Source organism: Myxocyprinus asiaticus, chromosome 2, assembly GCF_019703515.2.
Source record: "Myxocyprinus asiaticus isolate MX2 ecotype Aquarium Trade chromosome 2, UBuf_Myxa_2, whole genome shotgun sequence".
Lineage (NCBI taxonomy): Eukaryota > Metazoa > Chordata > Actinopteri > Cypriniformes > Catostomidae > Myxocyprinus > Myxocyprinus asiaticus.
This window is the reverse complement of record NC_059345.1, coordinates 7,915,659-7,936,952: the sequence shown is the minus strand read 5'-3', so window position 1 is coordinate 7,936,952 and position 21,294 is coordinate 7,915,659. Positions and strand designations below refer to the sequence as shown.

General features: G+C 41.4%; 1 protein-coding gene across 1 annotated transcript in view; it reads left to right on the top strand.

Annotated features, from left to right (window-relative positions):
• The first annotated feature begins 14,613 nt into the window (after positions 1–14,613).
• The window catches only part of LOC127411963 (anoctamin-1-like), a 79,626-nt gene continuing 72,945 nt past the window's right edge, over positions 14,614–21,294 (top strand). The window contains exon 1 of the mRNA XM_051647939.1: positions 14,614–14,783. Coding sequence (XP_051503899.1) covers positions 14,768–14,783 — 16 coding nt within the window. The 5' untranslated portion in view covers positions 14,614–14,767. The remainder of the gene's footprint in view (positions 14,784–21,294) is intronic.

Genomic DNA, 21,294 nt, shown 5'->3' with positions numbered 1-21,294 from the left:
ATATATTTACATTTTTGTCCTCAAAGGACCTCTGAGTAACTTTTTTAAATTGCCGCACAAGGATTAAGCATTAAATATCTGATAAACAAGGCTGGCAATATTATCAGCGAACACCAAAAATAATAATATTTTCAGTCTAGCTATATTGCTACATTTTTTTGTATATTGCTACAAGTGTGTGACTTTTTACATATTTGTTGGCGAATCTGACAAGAAATAACTGAACGTATGTAGGCTACTCCAATCTACTCTTCACTTTATACGTCAGTATTTGTAATGCTGTATTGTCAGCTTCGCCATGGCACATTATATTACACATAGTGCATAACCTCAAACAACCCTCTTAAACTGATTGCTAAACTCACTGGAGAGATTCATTAGAATTTGGGCTGTAGGCTTAACCAATTCACTCAACTCAGAGTATAGGCCTGGAGAGGTGTGTCAAACTAATGGACTTTTACCACAAAGGTAATAAGATACTGATGGAGGAAAAGAAGCCAGTGTGCACACAACTTGCTCTTGCAGTTCCTCAGTGCAAGTACTGGAACATCACCTAGCTGGTCAGACATAATTATATATCTCTAACTGGCATTCCTGTTTTTTATGTAAATCACTGGTTTCTTGTTTTCTATTCTAGGTCTGTCTATTTATGATATTGCATAAAATATGGAGCTGCAGTGACTATAGGGGCATCGTTACACTCTTTTTAAATTTATGCTGTGCCCCAGTATAATTTTACTGATAAATCCTTACTGGTATAACTACCGTATTTTCATATTTTCCCTGACAATATTTCAGAAATCACATTGTGCGTCCCGTTTTACTGTCGGCTGTTTAGAATCAGAACCAGTGATGCCCGATAAGTCAACAAATCACTCACAGTCGGTTCTTTTTAAAGATTTGGTCAAATGTGTTAGCAAAATGGTCTGAATCGGTTCGCAATTCAGTCTGATTCATTCGGAGAGTTCACTCGGGTAATGAATCGTTTTGAGCAGATATTAAATTATGTATTTTCATATTTTCAATTTTTACCATTGCATTACTGTGTTTTTTGGACGTGTACCATGTAAACTTGCTGCTCCCAAAGTCACCAGAACTAAAAGCATTTAATGCCATCTTGGCAAAAATGCAACAATAATAAAAAAAGGTAAAAACCCTATACAGTCTTTCTATTGGTAGTAGAGCATGGGCAAAAGCAAAAAATACATAATTATGGTTAAAAGGAATAACTTTTATCACACCATGTTCAACATGATAGCTGCTGCTTTAATGTAATTTTATGCCTTCTTTTTTTTATTTTTATTTTTTTATTTATATCTAAGCAGTAGCAAAACAATATAAAACAAATTAAATTGCAATTGCAATATTGTTAATATAATAATCGCTATATGAATGTTTTTTATTATTTTTTTATTTTTTTTTTTAAATTGTACATCCTTAATTTATATTATACAACAGTTAGTTCCGATCATCGATTCTGATTGGACGAGAGACGTTCCAAGAGTGCTGATAGCTCACATCATCAGCACTGGGACAGTTTACTCCGCTTGTGTTCATGGCAGATGTTTAAAGGGACAGTTCACCCAAAAATGAAAATTATCTCATCATTTACTCACCCTCATGCCATCCCAGATGTGTATGACTTTCTTTCTTCTGCAGAACACAAATGAAGATTTTTAGAAGAATATTTCAGCTCTGTAGGTCCATACAATGCAAGTGAATGGTGGCCAGAACTTTGAAGCTCCAAAAAGCACATAAAGGCAGCATAAAAGTAATCCATACGACTCCAGTGGTTAAATCCATGTCTTCTGAAGCAATAAGATAGGTGTGGGTGTGAAACAGATCAATATTTAAGTCCTTTTTTACCATCAATCTCAACTTTCACTTCCACCACCTTCTTTTGTTTTTGGCGATTCACATTTTGTCTTCATATCGCCACCTGCTGGGAAGGGAGGAGAATTTATAGTAAAAAAAGGACTTAAATATTGATCTGCTTAAGTAGGGCTATTTAAGATCACTGATGCCCAGTACTCAGGTCATTATTGGATTTTTTCTGACCCAACTAAGAGAAAAACATCCTCCCCAGCATACACAGGATGTACTCGCATGCTCCCCCACTAAAATTCCAGTTTTCCCAGTCCCACGGTGGCCTTTATCTTAACCATAACTGTTACCATCACACATTTACACACACTACCTTGAGATGATGCTGTATTTAAGATTTGTGAGAGGGGAAGTTGTGGACAGTTCATAGAAATTAGGTTCTCTTTGTTCTTGTTTCAGACCGTTCATCTTCGAATGATCTGCAGTCTCCAGCTAACCCTTGTTTTATCTTGATGGCTTGACGGAGGCTGTGAGAAAATATTCAGACCATTCCATGAACGGCTAGGCTGCGTGACAAGCCTTCACTTTGAGTGTTTGTGATGGAGCGCAAGCTGATCCACCAGCCTGTTTTAATTTAAGATGAAAATTGCGACAGGAAGTATGGGGGATAGGAGGTCAGTGGCCAGTATATGGGAACTTGTTAACGGAGCCGTTTCAGATTGGGGTGAGGAGAGTTTTGGACATATTTCCCATGGAGAGTGCATTACCATCAACAATGTTTGGATTCTAGTCCTGTAACTTTCTGATGGTCAGCTATTTGAGCCGAGATCTCACCCGTAGCACACAGAAATTGATTGTACATTAAGTCTGATGCCTCCACTCCTATCATTTGTTTGTTGAAATTCAAAATGCAGCTCCATCAAAACATGCTTTTTTCCCATCTCTGTACCACAGAGAATAATTTCAATGCGTCCCTTGTAAAACAACCAAAAATCCTGTTTACAGGCAATCCGGACTGTTTAAAAGCAGAAATGTGCTGCTCTTATTTTTGTTTATGTGCATATATAACTGTAATTTCTGTGTGTGGAGATTTCTCTATGTAAACAGTCCCTTTCGGGTATCCTTGCATGCAATGTGTGAAAGTTAAAGTTTACTGACTTTACGTGCTCTTTACAGTGGTTGAAATATTAATAACCTTAATGTTTACCATGTCTTAGCCCATAGACTTCCATTGTATGTGCATTACTGTAAACAAGACTTTTGTTTGTTTTTACAAATCGAGGGAGCAGTCAAACTTATTTTCTGTGCTAATGGACAGCATGTCACAGATGCTTTTTTGAACCTGAAATATCCCTTTTAATAGAAAGATCGTTTAAATTAGGGAAGGAATCTAAAGGAATTTAACAATTCTGGTTCCTTAAAGGAATATATTGGGTTCAATACAAGTTACGCTCAGTCAAAAGCATCTGTAGCATGCTGATTGCCACAAAAATTAATTGTTAATTATAAATGGTTACAGCAAGGCACTTACAATGGAAGTGAATGGGGCCAGTCCTTAAACACTGAAATTCACAGAGTTTCAAAAGTATAGCAACAAGATGTAAACGTTTTAACATGATTTTAGTTCGATAAAATATTTGACCAACCCTATCTGTGTGAAGTTAAATCCAATACAGAGATTACAGGGTTTCCTTGTCATGACAACAAAGTTTTAATATTGGGTATAACTTTACATACAGTACTGTGCAAAAGTTTTAGGCACTTGTGAAAAATGTTGCATAGTGAGGATGTCTTCTATAATAATGACATAAATAGTTTTCATTTATCACTTAATGTCATACAAAGTCCAGTAAACATAAAAAAAAAAATGCTAAATCAATATTCGGTGTGACCACCTTTGCATTTAAAACAGCACCAATTCTCCAAGGTACACCCGGACACAGTTTTTCTTGGTTGTTGGCAGATAGGATGTTCCAAGCTTCTTGGAGAATTCGCCACAGTTCTTCTATCTATTTAGGCTGTCTCAATTGCTTCTGCCTCTTCATGTAATCTCAGACTGACTCTATGTTCAGTGGAGGGCTTTGTGGGGTCCATGACATCTGTTGCAGGGCTCCCTGTTCTTCTATTCTAATCTTTTCTATTTGTCTTGTCTAACATTTATATTTCCTATTGACACACTAAAGCTGAAGATATAAATAACCATCTTAAGACAAATGTTTTTGTGAAACTTTTGCACAGTACTGTATATAAGATTATTAAGAGATTTTATCACACAAAAATTATGTTAACATGTAAACTGTTTACGTCTAATCAAACTTTTGAAATGATGAGTATTTTTATGTTTATGGACTGGCCCCATTAACTTCCATTGTAAGTGCCTTACTGTAACCACCATTTTTGCTTTCTTTTACAGTTTTTCTGAATTGCTAAAACACTAAACCCCATTCTATGAATCAAATGCTCAGTGGCCTAAACCCATTTGTCGAATCAATCACTCTTTGTGCAAAACTCTAAACACATTCTCACTCACTAAAACACATTTTGCACTGTGATGCACTTGTGTTGCAAAACAGTAAACACAGGCAGCAAAAGTTAACACAGTTACAACACAGTTGTCATCGTTTACACACAACGACTCAAAATTGTTCACACTCATTTCTAATGATGTGAAAATGTGATGCTGAGGCAGAATGAATCTCTCATTGACTTTGATTAAGCAGTTGCACAACATTTTTGAGTTAGTGTACTGTCATGTGTTTTTCATTTAGTGTTCTTTGTTCTCTGGGGTTTTGCAGTTGGACTATTGTATTTTTACAGAATGCAAGTGCTGAATATACAGACACTGTATAACATGCAGTACTTACAGTATACAATATATTCACTGTACTACTGTAAGTTGTGATTACTATACGTTTTTGACAAAATGTGCTTACTATATACAATAAACATTTGTTCCTGTACATACATGCCCTGGACGCTGTGTTCTCCATTTTCTGATGCAGTGTCTAATGAATGCTCTGTAGTGTTTATATATTGACTTGCTATGTGTATGATCTGAAAGCATTGTTTGATTCTGAGCACAGATGAAATGGTTTTGAGGTGATTGTTTGATTTTGCCAGAAGAGTCAGGGGTTTTGTGAATATAGTTTGAAGATTTGGTTTTCTGTTTAAAGCTGTGAGAAAATGGGTGAAGGTTTCAAGAAATGTGTTTTAGCAATTCAGGAAAAGCTGTAAATAAAGGAGGGACGAGTCTTTTTTTGTTTTTTCTTTTTTGTTTGTTTGTAGAAATCAAAATTATGCGGCAAATAGTGTTGATTGCATACAAATGCACAGGTTAATTTGTGGTTTTCAGTTAATTTCTTGGGGCAATGGCGTTCCCGTTCAAACTGGCTAAATTTGTTAGCGGAATAAAGTGTATTTCTATCCTTTCTCCAATAAATAGCCTATGAAAGCTTTGCGGGTTTCGTACATATATGCATGGGATCTTCTGCGTCTGTGGTTGTGCAATGTTGACCATCGTGAGTGGCCAGAACACATTCACGCAACAGATCGACAGATGCACACATATATATATATTTGGCAAATTATATTAACATGCAAATTATATATACAGAACTTAAATTGCACAATAAAATTCTAGAGTCAATAAATAATGAAAATGGCAGAATACTTACATATTGCTGCTTGTGCTATTACACATAATTCCTCATTTTAAATGTAACCCTCCCCTCCTAGATTTCATTGATGCAAAATCACCAATGACTTGTCAGATCTGCTCAGCAATCACATGGTGAATACTTATTTTCAGAGTCGATCTTGTGTCAGGGTGTACCTATACTGTTGATAATGGTTATTTTATGTTTGTTTAGAATGTAAGAATGCATTATGAACATCTATAATCCTAACCATTTAGAGCCTTTTAGGCTGAGTAGCCTGTCAGGAACAACTCGGGGCACCCATCGCGATCGTGCGAGCTCTGTGGAGGGGCGATCGATCAGGCACCCTGACGTGCCGCCCCAGAGAGCGTTGTCGCCCTAGGTGCCTGCCTAAATCACCTATGCCAGGATCCGCTACTGAATCCATGCACCAGAAGAATGCATGAATATTTATGGGTTTCTTTGCACAGAATACCATCCACAAAAACAAAAGTCATGCAGTATGTGTAATTTAATGCACAAATAAATGCTGAGCCATTTGTATTGGTGTTCTTCTTCGAGAATGTCTGTTCTGCAGTCTTGACACACACGCACGTGCAATGCTGGGGGAATGGTTTAGCGTGGCGTAAAGCAAATGCCCATTCATTAAAATGAAGGGAAATATCCAGTTGATTTGTGGGGGGGGGGGGGTTAGAACAAAAGAAAAAAAATGTGTTCAGAATGTTCAGTTTCGGCTGTCTTGGCAGCACACGGAGGACCAACAGCATATTAGGCAGGTGGTCATATTGTTTTGGCTCATCTGTGTATTTTGATTTACAGTTTTTCGCAATCGATTTTACGCATTTCTCTAAATTCAGGTCACTGCTCTCAATACAATTAACACAGCCATCTGAACACTTTGTAACTGTCCTAAACAGATTGTGCATTTTCTTGATTTTCCTCATTTTCTTGAAACACTACATACAATTTCTCTGATCTAAAATTCAAGCTTTTAAAACAGTTAACACAAACAACTAAATTAAAGTCATACTCTCAAATGCACATGTCAGGTTGTCAAATGCCTTCATATTATTGTAATATCAGCTGTGTTAGTAATGCACACAGCAAAGAAAATGCAGTTTACTAAATTTTTCACACAACTGTCATGACTTTGCTATCTATGAAAGGGGTCAAATATGAAAATTCAGAGCAAATAAACAATGAGGAAGAAGAAGAAGAAGAAGAGGATGAACAACATGAAGAAGAGGTGCAAAATGAGAAGAGGTAGAGTGGGTAAGGGAAGAGAAAGTAGGAGGAAGAAGAGATGAGAAAAGGGGATGGTTTTCTCAACTCTTTCAGGGGTGAGCATTGCATTAAAAGAGTTTAGGAAAGACCAAATGGAGATGGTGTAATGATGGTGAGCAGAGAGAAAGAGGACAGCAGGGTGTAAGAAGACACAGAAGAGGCTCAAATGATCTGATAGTTCCTCTAATTTATCATATTATGAATCACGGTCTCTCTGAGACACTTCTACCTACGGGTATGAGGCCGTGCCGGTTAGCACTGGGGGCGATTTGGGGACCTCAATGGGACCACCTCTGCCGGGTATCCCCCCACGGACCTTCCATTCCCCAGCACGCTCGCTTGCCCCGGTCGGGTGCACGGATGAGAACGGCGGCTCGTCTCAGGGCGAGTTCGACCTCTACTTTGGAGCCCGGGAAGAAGACGAGTTATCGAGCGCAGCATCGGAGAGCAGGCTCATCCAGTCAGACGCAGAGGCTTCGACTGGGCTTCCTCCTTCGGAAATGGTCGCCCAGTCCCAGGCTGACGCGGAAATGACGGACATGCTTTCCTGGGCAGCCGCGAGTGTTGGGCTGGAGTGGAACCCTCCACTCTCCCCTGAACCCTCGCGGCTCAACAATTAGTTCCTGGGCTCGGGCGCTGCCAGTGGCCACGCCCCGCCCCCGTTACTTTCTTCCCGGAAGTGCATGAGGAGCTGACAAGATCATGGGAGACACTTTTACTGCCCGGTCCCGGTCTTTCAGCTCCCCCGCTCTCGCTACCCTCGATGGTGGAGTGGCCAGGGGCATTTCGTGTCCGCAGAGCGCCACCACCTGGCATGGGCGCCCAAAGCTCCCATCCAGGGCCTGTAGGTTTACGTCATCCCTGATGGCTAAGGCCTACGGTGCCGCTGGAAAAGCCGCCTCCACCCTGCACGCCATGGCTCTCCTGCAAGTACACCAAGCCAAGGCGCTAAAAGAACTGCACAAGGGTAGTTCTGACCCGGGATTGATGCAGGAACTGCGCTCAGCGACCGACCTTGCTCTCTGGGCGACGGTCACTTCGCGGTATCTCAGGCAGGCGATGTCCACCCTGGTGGTCCAGGAGCGCCACCTTTAGCTCAACTTGGTTGAGATGCGAGAGGCTGACAAGGCACGGTTCCTTGACGCCCCCATCTCCCAGGCTGGCCTATTCAGCAACACCGTCGAGGACTTTGCCCAACAGTTCTCGGCAGTGAAGCAGCAGACGAAAGCCATACAACACATCCTGCCCCGGCGCAGCTCAAGACCCCGCACCCCATCTGCTCATCACCAAGGGCGTCCTCCTGCAACAACAACACTGGCTCCACCACAGCACGCCCCCGTGGCCCGGAGGAGAATCTTTTGTCCAAGAGGCTGTGGTACCCAAAAATTCAACAAAAGAATGGTTTTCATGTTCCCTGGGTCACATGTCCGGTGCACACGGCCATCGTCACGACCACAGTCCACCGTCCCATTTTTGCAGGTATGGCGCTCCAGCGACGGTGCGCCCGGCTGTGGCACAAACACGCCCACACGGGATTGGGTCCAGTGGACTACGGGGACGAGACTCCTCCTCCCTCCTCCTCGGCCAATCTTATGGTGGGCGGCAGGAGCAAGGTAAGTGCTTGATGTCCCTGGACTCAGCACGGCCTTGGGGCTCGAATCCCCTCGATGTGGCACCTCGAGCTCCGCCCCGCCACGAGCCCCCACCCGCCGATACGACCAACGTGATCATTCCCTTGGTCCCCCTCACCCGGAGTTTGGGTACGTGGCTCGCGCTTTCCAACCCATCGCGATGGCTGACCAGACCGTCCGACTCGGCTACGCGATTCAGTTCGCCAGGCGCCCGCCCAGGTTCAACACTGTCCGCTTCACCTCAGTGAAGGGCGAGAACGCCGCTACCTTGTGTGCGGAGATCACTACCCTTCTGCGCAAGGGCGCAATAGAGCCTGTCCCTCCAGCCGAGATGAAGAAAGGTTTCTACAGCCCTTACTTCATCATACCGAAGAAAGGCGGTGGGTTGCGACCAATCTTGGACTTGCGAGTAATGAACCGGGCTTTGCACAGACTCCCGTTCAAGATGCTGAAGCAAAAACGCATTCTAGCGAGCGTCCAGCGTCAAGATTGGTTCATGGCGGTAGACCTGAAGGACGTGTACTTCCACGTCTCAGACTTACCTCGACACAGACCCTTCCTGCGGTTTGCCTTTGAACCAGTACCAGTACAAGGTCCTCACCTTCAGCCTGTCCTTGTCCCCTCGCATTTTTACGAAGGTTGCAGAGGCAGCCCTTGCCCCGCTAAGGGAAGTGGGCGTCTGCATCCTCAACTATCTCGACGACTGGCTAATCCTAGCCTCCTGGACTGGCCCGCGGCTGTGTTGGCACATCAACTGCCTAGAGTTGTTGGCAGTACTGCTCACCTGCGGAGGTTTTGGCCGTTGATCCAGGGCAAGCACGTGTTGGTCCGGATGGACAACACAGCGACGGTAGCGTACATCAACTGCCAAGGCTGTCTATGCTCCCGTTGCATGTCACAACTTGCCCTCCGTCTCCTCCTCTGGAGTCAGCAGCGCCTCAAGTCGCTACGAGCCACTCACATCCCGGGCGACCTCAACACCACAGCAGACGCGCTGTCACGTAAGGTTACCCTCAGGGGAGAGTGGAGACTCCACCCTCAGGTGGTCCAGCTGATTTGGAGTCGATTCGGTCGAGCACAGGTAGACCTGTTTGCTTCCTGGGAATCCTCCCACTGCCTGCTTTGGTACGCCCTGACCGAGGCACCCCTCAGTATATATGCGCTGGCACACAGCTGGCCCCCTGGACTATGCAAATACGCATTTCCCCCAGTGAGCCTACTTGCACAGACCCTGTGCAAGATCAGGGAGAACGAGGAGCAGATCATCCTAGTAGCACCCTACTGGCCCACCCAGAGGTGGTTCTCAGATCTCACGCTCCTCGTGACAGCCCACCCCTGGAAAATTCCCCTGAGGAAGGACCTTCTTTCTCAGGGACAGGCACCATCTGGCACCCGCAATCAGACCTCTGGAATCTCCACGTCTGGCCCCTGGACGGGATGCGGAAGACCTAAGTGGCCTACCACCCACAGTGGTAGACATGATCACTCAGGCTAGGGCTCCCTCTACGAGGCGCCTGCATGCCTTGAAGTGACGTCTGTTCGCTAAATGGTGTTCTTCCTGATGAGAAAACCCCCAGAGATGCGCAGTTGGATCATTGCTTTCCTTCCTGCAGGAGAGGCAGGAGGGGCGGCTGTCCCCCTCCACCCTGAAGGTGTATGTAGCCGCTATTTCGGCTCATCACGATGCAGTAGATGGTAAGTACTTGGGGAAGCACGACTTGATCATCAGGTTCCTGAGAGGCTCTAGGAGGTTGAATCCCTCCAGACCAAGTCCTTTGGGGTCTACAGGGAGCTCCCTTTGAGCTCTTGGAGTCAGCTGAGCTTAAGGCACTTTCTTTGAAGACTGCTCTCCTGACTGCGCTCACTTCCATCAAAAAGGTAGGGGACCTGCAGGCGTTCTCTGTCAGCGAATCGTGCCTGGAGTTTGGTCCGGGTTACTCTCATGTGATCTTGAGACCCCGACTGGGCTATGTGCCCAAGGTTCCCATGACCCCTTTTAGCGATCAGGTGGTGAACCTGCAAGCGCTGCCCCAGGAGGAGGCAAACCCAGCCTTGGCGTTGCTGTGTCCAGTGTGAGCTTTACGCATCTACTTGGATCACACGCAGAGCCTTAGAAGCTCCGAGTAGCTCTTTGTCTGCTTTGGTGGACTGTCTCCAAACAGAAGATCACCCACTGGGTCATTGACACCATCTCGATGACATATCCGGCTCAGGATGTGCCACCCCCTGTGGGGTCATGAGCCCACTCCAGGATTGTGGCGGCCTCCTGGGCCCTGGCCAGTGGTGCCAATTTGGCAGACATCTGCAGAGCAGCGGGCTGGGCAACACCCGACCCATGTGCGAGGTTCTACAATCTCCGGGTTGAGCCGGCCTTGTCCTGTGTATTGGCAGGCACGAGCAGGTAAGTTCCGGGACAACTGGCCGGGTGTACAGCTTGCACATAGCGCCTTTCCTCTCCCTTGAGGGGAAGACGTGTGCTCTTGACTCCCAGTCATGTTTACAGACTGTGATCCCTGGATGACTTTCCTCCTTAGCCCTCTGGCAGTTGAGTTTGCAGAGAAACTCGCCCAGTACGTGCACTAATGAGCCCCTGTACTGAGGTAGGTGCTCCACATGTGCTGGTTCCCCAAAGGTGACCCCATGTGATATCTTACGCAAAATCATTTCCCTGTTGGCAAACTGCGTCTTCCTTGGGCAGAGGCCCCTCTGCCGCCATGCTTTGTAGAATCTCCTCCCCCTTCGGGTAGGACCTACCATGGGACCTCTCCACATGACATACTTCCGACAAGACTCGGTAAGACCATGTGACGTATTCCACTCAAAATACCACCCCCCCCCCTTTTTGGGCGGGGTGTGGTCTCCGCGGTGTCTTCCCTTGGGAGAGACATCCCCCGATGTAGACACTTATGGCTCCCAGTCAGTTAACAAATTCCACTCTTTTTGGGGAGAAAAGAGAGGGAAAGAGGCCTTGGCTGGGCTAGCCTGTCCCTATAGTTGGGCAGTCGACTGAAGGATCTTTATTGCGGATTTTTATGATAAATGTGTTATTTCAATCATAGAGTTGCATGTCTATAGCTGAAAATGTTATGAATTCAATAGAGAACACATCTATAGTTTTGATGTTAGTATTTAGTTTTAATAAATGCATTATCAGGAAAGAATATGTTGCTTCATTATGCAGTGACATTGAATAATTTTGCAAAACTGGGTGTCTGTTTCATCCGCAGTGTGAATGTTTTTGAGAGCACTGATTATAGTTTGGAGAAATTTATAAAATCGACTGAGAAAAACTGTAAATTAAGAAAAGTATAATTAAGTAATGACATTTCCCTTTAAAATTTAAAAAGACCAATAATGCAAGATAAAACACAAAATGATGAACTAATTCAAACAAAGATGCTGTTTGACCAAACCCAGCTCTGTAACCAAACCCACTTCTCTAACTGGTGGCCATTAACAGGCAAATATTATTCCTTTCTGTTGTTACTGGAGAACTCGAAACAACAAGATGTTTTATTTGCTCATGTCCACGCTCCTAACCATTGTTCATTTATCCAAGCCACACAATGTAATGTTTGATTTTATCTTTACCAGCTAACTTTCCAGAGAGCACTCTGCTTAGTTTGATTTAATACCATAAGAAAAAAAGAAAACACTGTTTAAGTGCCAAAACAAACTACTGTTCCTCATATCTATGGTTAGTAATAAACTTTGGCACGTAACTTGTCACAAACTATTTGTGTTCTGGACATGAATGACACCTCAAATTGTGCAGTTTGTTGGGGAGAGAGGTGTGCTATTACATTTCTCAGCAACCAAATGGGAAAAAAATCTAGACTTACATTGAAAAAGGAAACTGAGCAGTATCTAATGACTTAAATATCTGAAACTTGAGCTCTTATGACTTAGGCAAGTAAGCAACCACCCAAAACCACCTAGCAACCGAATAGTGATGCTCTAAAAACCACTTAGAACATCTTCACATTGTGGCGGGAATATTAGCAGGGCAAGCATCACATACATTTTCTACAGAAACGCACACACCCAGATAAATTTAGTTATCCAGTTATTCTGGGCAGAAAGGAGTTAGGCCAAATGTTCAAGTGTCTGTGTTGTTAAGGGGGGAAATAAACATGGGGTTAGATTGTCGAGGGATATGTCAGCACAACCATGGAGGGCCTTGGTTCAAAGGTCAGGACAAAGTTTCTGACAAACGGGAAGTGGTGGTGGAGCTTTGTGACCCTGTTGTTGCTGCATTCCCAGTGGAAAGTTGTTTATTTCTTTCTAAAACATACTTTAGTCATCAGCTTCCTTGCTTTATCGAATACTGCATCACGCAGCAGAGATTCCAACAACGAATGTTTGCCATTTACTGTGAGAACAGGATTAGAGATTTAAATATAGCATCACTCCTCTTGTGGAGACCAAAACAAAATCATGTTTTCTTTGGCTTTGTTGTGGTGCAAGATAAAGTTTGTATACTGTCAGATCCAGTAGCATCAAGCATGTAAAGGTTTGAACCCTTTAAGCTCTGAGGGTGTTTTTAAAGATTTCCTGTTTCAGTGGCATACCCAAAATTAAAGGCTTATATCTCTACAAATAAATAAATAAACAAGGAGGGTCAAGTGTTTGGTATCATTTAAAAAAAAACTTTCACATTTTTAATGATATAAATTATGATAAATTCTGAGACTCTCAGCCTAAGAAACTGCTAAAACAAATCACTTTTTTTGAGAACTTGAGACAAAAAACTTTTTTTTTCTTCATATTTTTCTGATTTGAAACGATATACCTCAGTGTAAATAAGGTGGCTCTGAAAAACTTTTATTTTTTTCCCAATCATGTCACCTGTATCTGAGTAAAATTCTGTGTTGATACGATAAAGCAATCAAAAGTTATAGCAATACAAAATAATTTATCCTAGTGTCCAAAAACATCTCCAAGAGTCCAAAAGCCTCTCCAACCAAATAAAACATAATAATTGTACAAAAGAACTAATTACACATGCAAAAACAACGATGACTAAAGGTTTACATAGCATGGAGACACAAATTTAGTACTGAGATTTCACAGAATGAGGTTCATTCTGTGCCATTTGAGTCATCATTGAGTCTGTGTCATGTACTTGGCGCGATCTCCTGGCCATATGTAAGTCACCAGTCACATGTCCCTCTGCCCAAATATGGATGATTTTTGCACCGATCTGAGCCAATCCGATTTGTTTAGTATTCCAATGACATCATCTGATTCAGGAAAGATAACATGTTTATAGCCATATGCACATTGTGCTTCATGTGGATTATCTAATGATCTATGCAACCGATTACGTTGTGTGTGGGCTCGCTGGAAAGATAATCACCTCCTCTAAGTAACTGTATGTGATATGTTATGTTCTGTTTATTTTTCGTGAAGTTATAAGTTAAAATGTGGCATATGAGCAACACCTGTTCACATGAAATATAAATGTCAAAGAGCTGATAACTTCCAAAAATGTGCTTATTCAAAAAATCCAACAATGCGAGTAAATCGCAAGACTTGATGGGGTTATTCTCTGCTTTTGGCGTCAAAATATATACTTAAAGGTTATACTTAAAACGTTTATGATCTTATACCAATAAAGGAACACAGTTTAAGGTGTTTACATGATCTTACATGTTGTCGACTTATTAATCGTATAAAATTGTGCATGTAAACGTGCTCTGTAACGTCAAAACGGGTGGTGTGCACATTTTTGAAAGCAACTGAACAGACAGGAAGGTTTTTACAAATTACATTTTAGTCTTTTCCTCACACAAAGTCAGAGTCATCTGGACTAGTTTCATGGTGCTTTTTTTTATTTATTTTTTTATTTATTTATTTATTTATTTATTTTTTGAGCTTGACAGACCCTAATCACTACATGCTTTTGTTGTATGTAAAAGTGCAGTGTGCACAAAATATCTTCTATTGTGTTCCACAGAATAAAGAAAGTCTTTTGGATCATTTTGGGTTGCTTTTTTGTGATTTTTATTTTTATTTATAGTTTTTTTTTTTTTGGCATGATAGGGTGTTTCACTGAATTAAAAAGACATACTGTTAGTTGACCAACCCTTTACTGGTCCATGAGACTGATTTACTGGTTCCTCATGATGATTTGTTTGTGGCAAAGGGGAGGGTTGTTCAAAATCAGTGCATATATCCCACCAAGGGCTGAGACTGCCCACTCAGGCTAAGGGACAAGCAGTCCAGCATCCACTCATTTACACAGATATGCAATGAAGATTTATAGACAAGTGTATTTTTCTGTTGACTGGATTTCACTTCTCAGTGATTCAGACGTTTTGATCAAAAGGAAAGAAAGGAAGAGAGTTCACAGAGAGATCCAGCTTTGAGATGATGCAACCAGCAGGTAAAGAGATACCACCCCAATCCACTTCACAAAGATAACAAAAATTACGTGACCGTGGCAACATTTTTACTAAATGATATTGCGCATTTCCTCAGACGTATCGTGGTAGTTCCGAGTTTAAATGTCCACTGTGCCGCTAAAACAGAGCTTTCTCCCAAACAGAGAAGGTTAATCTTGTATCGACAAAACCTGCCTCCCTACCCTAAACCTAAACCTAGCGATAGTGTCATATAAAGCAAATGCAAGATGGAAAATTAATTTGCTGAAGCAACCATGTAATTCTTGTGGTGCTTCTATGACAATTTCGGCTCACGTGTCAACTCGCATGCTCTTCAGGACTCCCACACCTAGTCCTTTGCATTGAAATGCATTGCTCTATCAGTTGAGCTACCAAGCTACTTGTTTACATGCAAACAAGCTTGTAAATGTAGTTAGTTAGGTGATGCAAACGTTAAAATGTATCGTTATGCACTAGTTAAAGTGTTTTGATGTCATAAGATAGCATTTTGTGAAGAACAGGAAGATAATTTTATTATAAGAAAGATACTTTTCTGACATCATACATTCACTTAAAAAAAACACACACACATTGGGACCAGTTGGTTAAAAGTGATTGCAAAAATGCCTTCAACTGTATTTGGAAATATTATAATTTTGAGTTCAGTGAACTTATATTTACCAGTTGGTAAACGTGTAATTCTCTGTGATACCTGATTTGTGATTTTGGCTGAAAACAACTCTGCTTTGAAAGTTATTTTAATTTTCAGACTTGTAATTCAATAATATTAAGGTGTTGTGTACGACAAAGGTAATATTCAACCACTATAAAGCTAATGATGCAATTTTCTCATCTGGCTTACTTTATGCAAATTCGTTATTTGAATAAATAAATCATATGTGTTTTGTAAAAATGATGCAGATGTATTCAGATATGATTATCCACTAGTACAACAAGAGCTTGTCAGGTCATCCATTGTTTGTTTAGGATACTTCTGTCATTTGTTTCCAACCTGAATGCACGACACGTCATATTAATGACTGCTTAAGTCGAACATAGGAGCTTACCAGGTGCACTTGATGGCAGCATTACTTCAGAGAAAAGGTGGGTCTAGCATCATTTGTTTGCATATGCAACATAATATGATGTAATAACATTTATACATTTTAAATGTGCCACACTTTTAGGGGCCACTGTATGTTTAGGAGTGCACTTTAACGGCATTCTATAGAAAAGATATAGAAAGAGAGAGTGTTTGAGAGAGATAAGAGTGTAGGAGGAGACTATACTGGTTATATATTGTCCCTAATTTGAGATGTTAAAATAAACATTAATACAACAATTACAGTTAAACTCAATGTCCTCAGTTATGTATCACTTTAAATTCCAGCCTGTTGTTAACCATCATAGTAAACCACTCTTGTTAATTTAATCAGCTTCACACTTGGGGTGGGACACAACTAGCATTGTTAACCCCTGAAAACAAATGAGGAAACAAGGTTTTTCCCACACCGAGTCATTTGAAACCAAGCCACAACATAAAAGAGAGAATAATGGCTAGTAGAGACGAAGACGTAAACTTTTGAACCAGGTTTGGTAGTTTTGCACTCTATGTGCAAATGCGATCTACAGTATATGGACAAGTCATCGGACCGTTCTCATAATAACTGTCAAAGTATGCGACACAACCCTCAAATAAGCCATAAGCATTTGGGAACCAAGTGTTGTGGTTTGATTTGCCACAGTTAGCAAATGACAGGAAGGAGAAGCATTTATAGCCTAGATGAACACCTTGCCAAATGTTAAGACAACGGGGTGTATCTATTATGCTTTATTTGGAGTTATGTGGCACAAAAAATACTGTATCATTAAAGAAATAAATACATTCATATTAGTACCAAGAAACCATTTATGCATCAAAAGTAGGTTAAAATAAACCACAAACTTACCTTAACAAATACTGAAAGGGCTTTACATTTTTGAAAACCAGGGCCACATTCACTCTAATATTCAGAATTGGTTACGTCCATGTGTAAAAATATGAGATGTAAGACCATTTATGAAAAAGCAAGAAGACAGACTGCAAGCTGGATATGAGTAGCATCTGTAGGACTGAAAGGGTGCCCAAAATTTAATACACTGAAAAAAATTATTTTGTGGTGAAGTAAATGTAGCAGAATAGATTAAGTGCTTTCTACATTGAATAAGTTAAAGCGTGAACTTGAATATATTAAGTAAATTCGACATTTGTACTTAAATTCTCTAGCTTATAAGTAAATATTATTCATGATTGTTATTTATCTTTATAATGCATCATCATTTATCATTCTTAAAGTAGAAAACCATGTCATATGTATTCCCTAATTTGAGTAAATCTCACAGTAAATAAAATAAGTACATTTTACTTAAATTTTCGAAGTGTAAACCTGGCATGCACCAGGTTTAAAGAATGAATAAGCTAGCATGGTTTCACTGTTTGAAAGTTTATTTACACCAATTTTATTCTTAATTTTGCTGTTTCGTTTGGTAACTTCTTGCTTTGTGAATTCTGAAGTTCATTTTCTACTCAAAATTGTCCGTTCATGATCAAAAAAAGTACCTTTTGATTTTTACCGTCATTCTGTTTTGCGCAGCAGGTGTTGAGGTCATAGGTGTAATTTATGCGTGGGACAGTTGGAACATGTCCCTACCACTTTTTGCCTTTGCCAACTTTGTCCCCACCACTTTTTGAAATAGCTTCATCAGGAAAGTGTAAGGAGTTTCTATTTATTCATGCGTGTTATAATAAGTGCCGATCCAATGCTGGAGTTTATTTTTTATGTTATGATGAGTCCTCAGTGCGGCTGTTATTAGTGGAGTTGAGTGACAGCGGGGACTGACGTTCTCTCATGCATCCAGATGGGCGATCTATGCTCTACTCGCTCCTATAGAGAAGAAAAGTTTACCATGAGACCTTTGAAACAATCTAGCTAAAGCTCTTCTAATCCATGCATTTATCCACTGACTATCAAAATCCCAGTACTAATAGTGTTAGATGCACAGTATGGATCAAGTTCTCAAACTATTGATGCAAAATATTGGGGCCTGGGTAGCTCAGTGGTAAAATACGCTGGCTACCACCCCTGGAGTTCGTTAGCTTGCTAGTTCAAACCCCAGGGTGTGCTGAGTGACTCCAGCCAGGTCTCCTAAGCAACCAAATTGGCCTGGTTGCTAGGGAGGGTAGAGTCACATGGAGTATGTGGTTTGTTCTCGGTGGGGCGCGTGGTGAGTTGAGCGTGGTTGCCACGGTGGGTGGTGTGAAGCCTCCACACGCGCTATGTCACTGTGGCAACGCGCTCAACAAGCCACGTGATAGGATGTGCGGGTTGACTGTCTCAGACATGGAGGCAACTGGGATTCATCCTCCACCACCCAGACTGAGGTGAATCACTACACAACCACAAGGACTTAAAAGCACATTGGGCATTCCAAATTGGGAGAAAAAGGGAAGAAAAAAAATATGATGCAAAATATTTATTGGAATGCTTAAATTGGTCATAATTATTGGTCAAATTGGTCATAACAAATGACTATATCAAAACAGTAAAATATTATTTTCCATTATCTGCACATAGCCTAAATGATATTCATGAGTTTTGCCACTTTGTGAAGTCACAACCCCCCTCCCCCTTAATAAAAAGGGTCCCCACCACTTTTTAAAACAAAGTGACGCCCCTGGTTGAGGTGTGCGCGCGCAGGCCTGTCTCTTGTTCTTTTAGTGCAAGTTTATGTTGTCCAATAGACTACATAGCATGCATTAACCTTCCCTGTGGCTTCCGTTTGTCATTTTGTACATTATTAAACTTATAAGGAAAGTTTAAAAAGTTCATTTAAATTGACAAAATGTACATCCGATTTGTAAGTAAAAGTTACTGTATTAACTGAAATGTTTAAGCTAAATTTACTCACTTTAATAAAAATAAAAATTAAGTAAATCTTACTAGTCATTTTTTTCAGTGATAGGAAAAAGAAAAATACTAATCAGTTCACTTCAGAAAATAAACCATGCTTTCAAATCTGCCAAAGTATGCAGAAGGTAAATTACATCAAAGTCTTGTCACAGGTTCAAGACAGGGAAACTGTGTTCGTACACATTACGTCTTTACTTGTGTTTTCGTGTTCTCTACAGTGTCCTTGAAGAACACACTTAACCCATTCATTAAAACTGTAAATATGAGGTTTAGAGAGTACCCTGCCCACATTCCGGATCTACAGTGATAAGAACAGGGAAACACCTTTGAATACGTCATACCAGCGCTCTGCACGCGCTTTCCACACGTAAGCTCTAAGTTGCATTTTGTCCATCGCACTGTGAATTTTATGCTAAAAAGTATGACCCTTTAAATGGTTAAGACTTAGCTCTTTGGAAGTTGTGAGCAGGAAAGCAATTTACATGTCCTGCAGTGGTTAAGTGATAAACAAAGTGCTGCACCAGGTGAGCAAACAGTCAGACGGAGCGACCGGGAGTGCTGGAGCGATTTTCAGCCTCAGCTCACGTAAGATGAACAATTTTCATAAACTATCTTCTTCTTTTCTGAAGTTCCGAAGTGACGCTGATCAATTTTAGTATTTGTCTTGAGTCTTAATTTATGATCAAGTTGCCAACATTAACGATTTCCAGCATAATTTAAACTTGTTTAATCTTATTCTCGCTTTAAACACACCAAATACAGTCCTGTCTCGAGCCAGGTGACAAAACAATTAGTTAAATTACAAAAAGTAAACTGCACAGTGCGGAATTTGATGCTAGTGTCAGCTGTTCAAAACTGAAGGAACTTGAGGTTGAGCGCCTCAGCTGATCATTATAAAGTACTGATTAGATAGACAATCGTGTGCAGATTTAATTCTCTATAGAGGCGCAATCAGGGGCGTAGATTTCGGGGTGGGATGGGGGGGGGGGGGAGGTAACCCCCCCAATAATCAAGAGAGATATGGGAGATATGCCTTGCAAAATGTTTGGTTGCATAATGTACAGTATATACAGGTGCATCTCAATAAATTAGAATGTCGTGGAAAAGTTCATTTATTTCAGTAATTCAACTCAAATTGTGAAACTTGTGTATTAAATAAATTCAATGCACACAGACTGAAGTAGTTTAAGTCTTTGGTTCTTTTAATTGGGATGATTTTGGCTCACATTTAACAAAAACCCACCAATTCACTCTCTCAAAAAATTAGAATACATCATAAGACCAATAAAAAAAACATTTTTAGTGAATTGTTGGCCTTGTGGAAAGTATGTTCATTTACTGTATATGTACTCAATACTTGGTAGGGGCTCCTTTTGCTTTAATTACTGCCTCAATTTGGCGTGGCATGGAGGTGATCAGTTTGTGGCACTGCCGAGGTGGTATGGAAGCCCAGGTTTCTTTGACAGTGGCCTTCAGCTCATCTGCATTTTTTGGTCTCTTGTTTCTCATTTTCCTCTTGACAATACCCCATAGATTCTCTATGGGGTTCAGGTCCTGGTGAGTTTGCTGGCCAGTCAAGCACACCAACACCATGGTCATTTAACCAACTTTTGGTGCTTTTGGCAGTGTGGGCAGGTGCCAAATCCTGCTGGAAAATGAAATCAGCATCTTTAAAAAGCTGGTCAGCAGAAGGAAGCATTAAGAGCTCCAAAATTCCTTGGTAAACGGGTGCAGTGACTTTGGTTTCCAAAAAACACAATGGACCAACACCAGCAGATGACATTGCACCCCAAATCATCACAGACTGTGGAAACTTAACACTGGACTTCAAGCAACTTGGGCTATGAGCTTCTCCACCCTTCCTCCAGACTCTAGGACCTTGGTTTCCAAATGAAATACAAAACTTGCTCTCATCTGAAAAGAGGACTTTGGACCACTGGGCAACAGTCCAGTTCTTCTTCTCCTTAGCCCAGGTAAGACGCCTCTGAAGTTGTCTGTGGTTCAGGAGTGGCTTAACAAGAGGAATACGACAACTGTAGCCAAATTCCTTGACATGTCTGTGTGTGGTGACTCTTGATGCCTTGACCCCAGCCTCAGTCCATTCCTTGTGAAGTTCACCCAAATTCTTGAATCGATTTTGCTTGACAATCCTCATAAGGCTGCGGTCCTCTCGGTTGGTTGTGCATCTTTTTCTTCCACACTTTTTCCTTCCACTCAACTTTCTGTTAACATGCTTGGATACAGCACTCTGTGAACAGCCAGCTTCTTTGGCAATGAATGTTTGTGGCTTACCCTCCTTGTGAAGGGTGTCAATGATTGTCTTCTGGACAACTGTCAGATCAGTAGTCTTCCCCATGATTGTGTAGCCTAGTGAACCAAACTGAGAGACCATTTTGAAGGCTCAGGAAATCTTTGCAGGTGTTTTGAGTTGATTAGCTGATTGGCATGTCACCATATTCTAATTTTTTGAGATAGTGAATTGGTGGGTTTTTGTTAAATGTGAGCCAAAATCATCCCAATTAAAAGAACCAAAAACTTAAACTACTTCAGTCTGTGTGCATTG